Genomic DNA, 10,955 nt, shown 5'->3' with positions numbered 1-10,955 from the left:
GCTAGGAAATTGTTTCCGTTAGGTGAGGAGACTAGGACCCGTGGACACAGCCTTAGAATTAGAGGGGGTAAATTCAGAACAGAAATGCGGAGACATTTCTTCAGCCAGAGAGTGGTGGGCCTGTGGAATTCATTGCCGCAGAGTGCAGTGGAGGCTGGGACGCTAAATGTCTTCAAGGCAGAGATTGATAAATTCTTGATGTCACAAGGAATTAAGGGCTACAGGGAGAATGTGGGTAAGGGGAGTTGAAATGCCCATCAGCCATGATTGAATGGCAGAGTGGACTCGATGGGCCGAATGGCCTTACTTCCGCTCCTCTTATGGTCCGGAGGCTCACTGAAGATGTTTCATAGTATGATGACTAAATGTCTGAAAATGAACCTTCCAGCTCAGCGAGCAAACCTACATCCAGAACCTCAACCTGAGCTACAAATCTTTTCAAAACTCGCTAAGACACCGCTGCCTGGTCTAGTATGGTTTACAGAGTTAAAGAGTCATACAGCACCTTTGGTCCATGCTGACCCTAATCCCAATAAACAGGTCCCACTTGCCTGCTCCTGTCCCATATCCCTCCAAACCTTTCCTATTCATGAATTTATCCAAGTGTCTTTTAAATGTTGTAACAGAAGCCACATCCACCATTTCCTCTGGAAGCTCATTTCACACACAAAACATTCTCTGTGTAAAAAAACTGCCCTCATGCCTTTTTAAAAATCTTTCTCCCCTCAGCCCCTAGCCTGAAATTCCTCACCCCGGGGAAAAGACACTTTCCATTCACCTTATCTATACCCTTCATTGTTTTATAAACCTCTATAAGGTCACCTCTCAACCTCCTATGCTCTGGAGACTCCAGATGCACAGCAACCTGCAACTGCACCCCCTTCAATCCAGAGTAATTAGGGATCGATAATAAATGCTGGTCCAGCCAGCCACACTTACATCCCATAGAATAAATAGAAAAAAATAACAGGTAAAGTAGACACTGTTCTTCACAGAATGTGGAATCCAATACTGGATAGGAATCATGTGCTTTTTATTTGTTTTACAAATGCCATGGAACATATATTAAAGGAAAAGTAACCTTAGTTCCCAACAGTTTTAATGGTTGCTGTTGTGAATCCTACAACAAGATGAATGTCATTTACATAAGTAAATGTGCATCACCTCTAGTAAAACAGCATGAGTGGAGATTAGTTTCCATCTGTTTGTTCCTCTTTAATCCTTATTATAATCGAGCATTGATTGCCATTTTAACATTTCCACTGAACCTATCATTTGTGAATGTAACACTCTCCACACCAGATTCCATTAGATTGACTGATGTGCAACACACACCTATTGCTGACTAAGACTTTTCCAGATATTGATATTTGAATAAATGTAATGGGATCCTTCACTTGGTTGATATAGTTTCTTTCTATGAATGATCTACCAATAATAATTATGCATTTCTCTTAATGCTAAGCTTTTGAACAATTATGCAATCGTTTCTAATACTAAAGAATCCCAGTTGTTTTTTTTTCCTTAATTAAGTGGTGTGTAAATTTTCCCTGCAGATAAAAACACATTTCATGGAATCAAAAGAGTCCATTGTGCTGTTTGCTTCTTAAATGGAACATGGATGTTTCTGCCAACCTCAGCATATGTTGCCCATCCCTAACTGTCTTTGGACGGAACAGCTTCGGTTATCTCAGATTCAACCATGTTACATGGGACTGGAATCATAGGTAGGCCAGACCTGGCAAGAACAGCAGATTTCCAACCCTCAAGGACATGAGATAGATTTTTACAATAATTGAGGATAATTTCATGGTCACTATCACTGACAGTAGCTTTTTAATCCATGAATTCAAAATGCCATCTATCCTGGTTGGATTTGAACCTTTATCCCCAAAGCACCTGGTCTGAGAGTCTGGATTACTAGTCCAGTGAGTGGTATAACCATGACACCACCATCTCAACCCAGGCTCAGATTGCCTTTCCTGCTTCTCTAAATAAAAAGTCATTGCTTCGTCCCATATACTTGCTTTTTGTTTACAACTCTCATCCTTTAGCACTTGCCCAATCAGATAATCAGCAGCATCACCTTTCTGATACAGCATTCCCCATCTTGACAACTCTTTGAGTGGAAAATTTACCATCTCTGCCCTTATAGCTCTTTTCCCAGTGACTTTGAGTCCATGGCCATTGGTTATTGACTCACTCACCAAAGGGAATCATTTCTTTTCCCCCAGTGACTTTACTAAAACATCACATCATCCTGAAAAATTCATGAGATCACCTCTTAACCATTTCTGTTTCAAGGAGTACTGTCCAAACTCTCTCCGGAACTAAAGTTTCTCAGAGAATCCATACAATGTGGAAGCAGGCTATTCAGCCCATCAAGTACCCAATGACCCTCTGAACAACTTCCCACCCAGATCCACCTCCTACCCTATAACCCTGCATTCCCCCTGGCTAATCCACCTCGCCTGCACATCCCTGAACACTATGGGCAATTTAGCATGGCCAATCTATCCGAGCTGCACATCTTTGGACTGTGAGAGGAAACCAGAGCATCTGAAAGCAACCCTGATAGACATGGGGGGAATGTACAAACTTCGCACAGATTGTTTCCCAAGGCTGGAATCAAACCCAGGCCCCTGGCACTGCGAGGCAGCAGTTTTGACCATTGATGCACTGTGCCACCCTGGAAGCATCCTGGTAAACCTCCCTTGGGCCTTTTCCATACAGTCAAGGCTCAGGTTGATAGAATTTTAGATTCTAAGGGGATCAAGGGATATGGAGACACAACAGGAAAATGGAGGTCAAGGATCTGTCACCACTCTATCAAATGTTGAAGCAGGCCTGAAGGATCATGTGACCTGGTCCTGCTCAGGTTAAACAACTTTCTGAAGTTCTAATACCCATACCTATTCATTCTTACCTAAAATTAACATTCAGTCAGGGAATCAAGGGTTACTGGGAAAGGGCAGGAAAGTGGAAGTGAGGAATGTTGGATAGTCATGACCCTATTGAATGGCACAGCAAACTCGAGAGCCTGAATGGCCTGCTCCTGTTCATATTTATTATGGCCATATATTATTTAAACAAACTACATTTTAAACCAGAAAACAGAGGTAGAACTGAGCATCTGCATTAGTCCCTGTTTTATTTATCTACTTCAATAGGAAGATGATTCACAATCTCACCTCGTTCCCCGATCACAGGAAGGTGTTTGTGTGTGTGTGTATAAGTGTGTGTGTGTGTATGTGTGCGTGCATCAGTGTGTGTATATATGTGTGTGTGAGAATGTGTAACTGTGTGTCCGTGTTTGTGTGTGTGTATCAGTGTGTGTGTATCAGTTTGTCTGTATCATGTGTATCAGTGTGTCTGTATCAGTATGTGTGTGTGCGTGTGTGCACGTGTGTGTGCATGCATCTGTGTGTGTCTGTGTATTGGTGTGTGCATCTATGTGTGTACATGCACATGTGTATCAGTGCATAAGTGCGCGTGCGCACACGTGTGTGCATGTGTGTGTGTCTGTGTGTCTGCGCGTGTGCGTGTGTGTGCATGCACGCAAGTGTGTCTGTGTGTGTGCATGCACGCGTGTGTGTCTTTGTGTGTGCGTGTGTCTGTGTTTCTGTGTGTGTGTGCATGCATGTGTGTCTGTGTGTGCGTGTGTGTGCACGCCCATGTGTGTGTAGCTGTGCATGTGCGTGCGTGTCTGTGTGTGTATCTGTGTGTGTGCGTGCATGCGTGTGTGTGTTGTGTCTGTGTGCGTGTGTGTGCATGCGTGTGTCTGTGTGTGTGCATGCATGTGTCTATGTGTGTGTGTCTCCGTGTGTGTGCGTGTGGGCATGCCTGTATGTGTGCACTTGTGTCTATTTGTGTGTGTGTGTGTGTGCGTGTGTGTGCGTGCGCGCGTGTGTGTCTGTGTATTCTCTCCCCTGTTTTTCCTCTCACCCACTGAAACAACAATGGAGATATATCAGTGAAGTCTGTACAAAGCTTTTTTTACTAAAAGCTGTTCCTTGGCTCAAGGAGACTGTGTCCTTGATTTTCTTTTCAGAGGGGCTATAAACTGGGCCAGGCTCTGATCAGTCTGGTTTGGTACAGAGATGAAAAAAACTTTGAGAGGCCTTTTGTTTACCTGTAAACAGATGAGACTTCAGGCCAAAGTGGACATGTTTTAGAAGTGACCTGTATAATGAAAGGGGCGTGGTCACCTCTCTAGCTGAGCTGAGCAGTTTTATTTCAGTCTTGAACTGGAATGTTCAAAAGGGAGCTGTGTGGAAACTCTCTCTCTCTCTTTTCTGCCCTTCAACTTCAACCTGTAAGCATGTGTTCCATTTGTACTGGGTTTTAAAGGGGGTTTGCTTATTAGAGCAGTTGTATATATTTGGAACAGCATAATTAAGTCTAATTGGATGGGTTGAGTTCTGTAGGGGTTCTTTATTCTGTTCTTTGTGTTTCATTGGGTAATTTTATTGTCTGTTTTAAAACCTGGTAGTCAACCTAGCTAACTTACTCCAGGTAATTTTCACTGTACACCAATCGAAACAAATTACAAAGTTATGCTCTGGTGCTGCCTGCTTAAGAATATTTTGAGTGGTCTAGTCTATAACAAGTCTTACAGTGCAGTTTGGGTGGTTATTGTAAATTGTAAGTGAGGTAATCTGGTGCAGTGTAGTGTGTTAACTCTTGGTTCAAGTCACACCACAGGACTTGATGGCAAAGGAAACAACGTGGTAATGTGGACAAACAGATTGAACATCAATCTGTAAATCCCCCTGATATGCCTAAGGTAGGCAATGTGAGTATGACACACACACACACAAAACACATGCATACACAACACAGACACGCACAAAACATGCGCATACACATATACATACACACATACACATAGAACACGTGCATACACATATTCACACACAAAACATTTGCATATACATACACACACATAAAAACACACATACGCGATATATACACACATGCATACACGTACAACTCACATGAACACAAAACACAGATACGTGTATACAATACACATGCACAAGCACATGCACACACAGTTGCAGACAATACACACAGCCCCACACAGACATAATACACAAACACACATAGATACAGAGACCATGCTTATTGTTTCTCAGCTGATCAGAGTACTTGAAATTGTCTCAAAACATCACATTTATACTTCAATAATTTTCATACACAGCAAGTAAATCTAATTGAAGTTAAAGATTACAGGATTTGAAAAAAAATAAATCTCATGGCTGCCCTGAAGAGTTGCAAACTAAATCTCCAGTGTTCTTAATATTCAGATGATTGTTGGAAAGTGCCTTGAGAGACATGATGCCTGTGAAAAATCAATATTTTACAAATATGTACAGCACATTTCCTAACTGCGTTATTTGACATGATAATTTTTATTGAGATTGAAGATTAATTATTGAAGATTAAGATAATTATGTCTAGGTCCGATTCAATGTTGCAATCCCTCAATACAAACAAAAATACTTTTTTGAGGAGAGCATTACCATTACAAAAAGGTTCAACCTGATATAACTAACCAAAAATAAATCCCTGTGAGTGTAGTAATGTAGTAACGTAGCTGTTGATACTGAGTTCACACATGCAACAGAAGATCACCACAGTAAATGTGATGTCTGTGACAGAAATATCCCATTTATATCAATGATGGAATTACAGGAGATATTGGCCCAGGGAGCAATTTATATTCAACCTGGTCCCCTGGATAAATTTGGTTTAGATGTGTGTTGGGCCTGTAACTCAATGGTAACTGAGACATCAGTAAGCAAAGATACAAGAAAACTCTTGTGAAGTCCAATTGTTCCAGCATTTAGAGAGAAAGTGAATAGGTCAATTATAACTACATTTTATTTTTTTAGTCAGGCAACTTGCCAGTTGGTGAATACCCATTTAACTTCATTCAGTGATTTTAAAAAAACCTATTGAATAATGATTGAGGATAACACTTGAGCAAAACATTATCACAGTACCAGTCCTTGACACAATGGGCATGATCAATAATAAACTGGACAGCTGACAGCTACTCCCCCTACTCTTCCTTCTAGAAGTTAGTTAGTACATCATTTGTTCCAGCCAAATGCTTCTACTTTGATGAATTCTGTGTTCTTTCCATCATACATGCACTGAATGTGAGTTACTATGCACATTGAAGCATACACAAGCCAGAAAGGATCAATTTGTCAATGAGATGCTAATTTCTATGATGTCAACTATAGATCTAACTGCAGGACATGGATCTCAAGGAGCATTTCCTGTGAATGATATATTTTAAATAGCTGATCAAGTTAAAGATAAAAACGTGTCTGTTGGAAAGGCCACTTTACCTTGAGTCATGAATTCTGTGACGATGTAGATGGGCTCCTCGGAAACTACTGCGTACAGCTGAACCAATTTGTCATGTCTCAGTCTCTTCATTATTTGGGCTTCCTCAAGAAATGCCTCGGGTGACATTGTGCCAGGTTTCAGAGTCTTCACTGCAACCTTTGTGGTGCCGTTCCACGTTCCTAAGCCAGCCGGTGGAAAGAACATCAATGAAAGCAAATTATCCGCAAGGCAAGTGCTGACGTTAGACACAATGTGAAACGTTGGAGGGGAATGAGAACATTAATGTGTGGGAATGATCTGTCATGCAGCAGCAACTGAAATGTGAAAACCTGAAAAGCATTAACCCTCTCCTACTGAAAATACTTCATACGCAATCCAATTTTAATCAGAGAAGTTTCACTAATCTGATTAATTAAAGTCCCGAATTGAGACTGTGGGATATTGTTTAAAATAAATGTGCTAAAGTATTGGAGAGAAAAGAAGCACATGGTCCAGTCAATATTAATTTGCTGTCAGTTGGGCAGGATTAAAATGCCCTTTAATTTCCCTTCTTTGTTACCCCTGGAGCTCACTATAAAATGTTTTCCTCTCTTCCACTCTACACAGACTCAAGTTCATTTAAAACTCTACAGCCTGTTCCTGATTTAAGCTGGGCGATGTTCACCCTTATCATTGTGTCTGTTCTTCTACACTGGCTCCCAGTTAAGCAACACCTCAATTTCAAAATGCTCATCTGTATAAACCCATAAAACATTAGAGTAGGAGGAGGCCATTCAGCCCATCAATTCTGCTCTGCCATTGAAAGAGACCATGGCAGATCTGATAATCCATAACTCAATATCCTGCCTTTTCTCTCCAAGACTTGATTCCCTTATGAGTTTAAAATCCTCAGTTTCAGCCTTGAATGTATTTAATGACCCAGCCTTGACAGCCTCCTGTGTTAAAGAGTTCCACGGATTCACTCTGCTCTGAGAGAAAACATATCCTCCTCATCCCAATCTTAATTGGAAGATTGTTATTCTGAGATTATCCTAGAGTGACTCATAAAGGGAAACAATCTCTGCATATCTAACCAAAACATCTTACGTGCTTTAATAAGATCTCCCCTTGTTCTTCTAAGCTCTAATGAGTACAAGCCCAAACTACTCAATTTCTCCTCATTAAAAAAAAATTATTCCTTGGCTGGAATCACGCTGGTGAACCTCCTGAAAACAAAAAATGTTGGAAGTCAAAGTGAGGAGAGAGAGCAAGCTAATGTTTTGAGTCTAAATAGCTCTTCTCTGGCCTGCCTCTGGCAGTTTCTCCTTCCTTAGATAAGGTGACCAAAGTTTTTTTCCATGGCCTTACCTTCCCCCATTCTCTGCAATCTCCTCATAACACTCTGAGATATCTGTGTTCAACTAATTCTTCAGAACACTTATTATAAAATCATTCCACCACTGGTTGTAATTCCTAGAGCTACCAAAGCCCTAAGCTCCTTGTCCCCTCTGCATGTGGAGGTTGGTTAGCTCAGTTGGCTGGCCAGCTGGTTTATGATGCAGAGTGTAGGTTCAATTCCCAATCCAGCTGAGGTTACCATGAAGGATTGTTTGTCTCAACTTCACCTGCAGCCTGAGGTCAGTCTTCTCCCTCTGCCTTGTGAGATGTGAGCCTTATAGTCTGATTGGACTTTGGGGAATATGTGTCTGCCTCTCTTCAGTCTCTCTCCTCCTTTTAAAATCTAACTCTGACCAAGATTATCTCACCTAATGGGGTTTTCTGTAGAATTTTGACTCACAACTGTCCTCAGAAGCACATTGGTACCTTGAACTACATTAAAGGTGCTAAACAAGAGAAGCTTTATCATTGTAACTGTTCAGAAGCTTATTACATATGGCATCATATAACACCAAAGGATTTTTAATCAGAGCAGTTCGTTTTAGCAAAACTTGAAAGATTGTGGGTGTTTTAGATTTTTGTTTTAGCTGCTGAATTATTTTTCAGAAAACTAATTTGTGGGAAAATTATAAAGGCGAACGAATTCTGCTGTGTAAAAGATATTTCACTTTTCTGAGAAAGGTTTTATTATAATTATGAGCTGGAAAGAAATGAACTCCAAGGATTTACATCCAACAAAGATAAAAGGAATATCCTTCTACTATTGAGGTATTCCTAGGACGAGGTTATAAATTGCATCTTTTATAATAGAGAAGATTCTTTGCTCAAGCTGTCATGTTGAGGTGATTGGAAACATTTTATACGATAATCAAAGTAAGAGCACCTTCCACCATAACTGACAAGGGTAAAAAAAAACTTTTTATCTTATCAAAAGCACTGTTGTTTTTTTTCATATTAGTGACATCTTTCAAAGTCACTACAAATCCAGAGAGACCTTTTCTGTGGAAGTGTTACTGAATAAAAATAAGCTCTCCTTTCTATCACAGACAAAAATCAGCACGGTTCAGGAATACACATTAAGATACTCCTTAAAGTCAAACTCTTTGGTCAGGTTTTTGATCACCTGTCCTAATATCTCCTTATGTGGTTTTGGTGTCACTATTGCTTTGATAATTAATGCACCTTTGAAGCGGTTTGGGATATTGTCAATGCTAATGTTTACATTATACACATGTCTCCACACCCACTGGAAGCTGAGTGAGAACTAACTGATTTCAGTTTGAATCTCAAACAGCCCACATATTAAATAAAATATTTATTTATCTCCAGGGTGTGAGTGTCCCAAGATAATTTACAGGATGAATCTATTATTAGACATGGATTGGTGTTAAAACACAGAGAGAGGGGCAGCAATTGTGTAGTGGTATTATTGGACTGTTAATCCATAGATGCAGGTAATGTTCTGGGAATTTGGGTTTGATTCCCAGTACAGCCAACGGTCAAATGTAAATTCAATAACATTCTGGAATTAAGAGTCTAATGATGACCATGAATCCATTGTTAATTGTGGGGAAAATCCATCTGATTCACTAATGTCCATTAGGGAAGGAAACTGCCATCCTTACCTGATCTAGTCTGCATTTAACCCCAGACCAGAGCAATGTGGTTGATTGTGAACTGCTCTCTGGGCAATTATGATGGGCAATTTAAAAAAATTCAGTGTGTATTACATTTGATTCCAGGTTGACAGGAGTTTATAAATCTCAGTGGGAACAATGACTTGGTTTGAGTGCCCCGCACAGTAGCCAAACCTCCTGCTCCTGAATAACCCTGCCAATGGGAGATCAGATGTGAATTCTGGGCAGAGATGTGATTACTGGATTCTGGATTAGTGGTGCTGGAAAAGCACAGCAGTTCAGGCAGCATCCGAGGAACAGTAAAATCGACGTTTCTGGCAAAAGCCCTTCATCAGGAATACAGATTGCAATGATATCTATGGCCTCTTAGTCAGCTAATTCCCAGGCAAAGGGTATTCCCTTGGGTGGGAAAGCAGAGAGCTGCTCCTTCCCATGGAATCCTCTCCACTTCCTTTCTCCAGTCCCTTCAAAGGAGCAGGGCAGAAAATATCTAGATGATGTACAGGTAATTAGGGGTTATTAGATGATGTACAAGATGATTAGGGGTTTAGATAGGGTCGACAGTGAGAATCTTTTTCCATGTATGGAGTCAACTATTACAAGGGGGCATTGCTTTAAATTAAGGGGGGGTAGGTATAGGACAGATGTTAGGGGTAGGTTCTTTACTCAGCGAGTCGTGAGTTCATGGAATGCCCTGCCAGTAGCAGTGGTGGACTCTCCCTCATTATGGGCATTTAAGCGGGCATTGGATAGCCATATGAAGGATAGTGGGCTAGTGTAGGTTAGGTGGGCTTGGATCGGCGCAACATCGAGGGACGAAGGGCCTGTACTGCGCTGTATTCTTCTATGTTCTATGTTCTATGTAAGTCCAGCTCTCTGTCAGTGGTTGGAAACATTATCAGCCCTGTTAATGTTCATCATTCATTGATAGGCAACAAGGTTAGAATGTATTTAACAATTAATAGGTGAATTTTGCATTATGACAAAATATAAATTGGATTAAATTTAATCTGACCATACTTTTAAAAAACTTAAACAATCTATTTCCGAATAACTATTGGACTCAATTCATTGTATATATAGAGAAACGACTGAATATGTTGATAAATGATTGTATCTCTTGCAGCTAATGGTGTTTTGTGAAGTTGTAGTACAGCTCCCTACTTATAAGCAATTTTATGGGTAAACAATCAAGCAGAACAAAAATATTCTTTATTTTAAAATTTTAAAGGTTAAATATTTCATACTCAAGCTTTCACATTTAAATAAGTGTCACTATCTGTTGGTTTAGATGCATCATCCCTGTGTATTTACATTACCATGGGCTGTTTGGTTATTATCTTCAAGGGATTGTTACACTATGTGTGACTTTACAAATTAGTAATTTGATTTAATGGCTTAGCTATTTTAAGTTACTTCCTTTTAAACTAAAATGCGACTTCAGTCCTCTGCTGTAAATGGAATGTGAGCTGTAATAAACCTAAGAAATGCTCAGAGGTGTAAATGATCAATGTATGGACATCCACATACAATTACTCTGCATAGGAGAGGATTAATCCAATTGTTTGCTATAGAAAG

The 10,955-nt window shown here is 40.2% G+C and overlaps 1 protein-coding gene across 12 annotated transcripts in view; it reads right to left on the bottom strand.

Annotated features, from left to right (window-relative positions):
- LOC122563474 (proto-oncogene tyrosine-protein kinase Yrk-like) overlaps window positions 1–10,955 on the bottom strand; it is a 300,778-nt gene that overhangs the window by 26,321 nt on the left and 263,502 nt on the right. For all 12 annotated transcript variants that reach the window (XM_043717232.1, XM_043717234.1, XM_043717233.1 and 9 more), the window contains one exon: window positions 6,363–6,542. In XM_043717232.1, coding sequence (XP_043573167.1) covers window positions 6,363–6,542 — 180 coding nt within the window. The remainder of the gene's footprint in view (window positions 1–6,362; window positions 6,543–10,955) is intronic.

This window comes from Chiloscyllium plagiosum, chromosome 27, assembly GCF_004010195.1.
Source record: "Chiloscyllium plagiosum isolate BGI_BamShark_2017 chromosome 27, ASM401019v2, whole genome shotgun sequence".
Taxonomy (NCBI): Eukaryota; Metazoa; Chordata; class Chondrichthyes; order Orectolobiformes; family Hemiscylliidae; genus Chiloscyllium; species Chiloscyllium plagiosum.
This window is presented reverse-complemented; position numbering and strand designations above follow the sequence as displayed.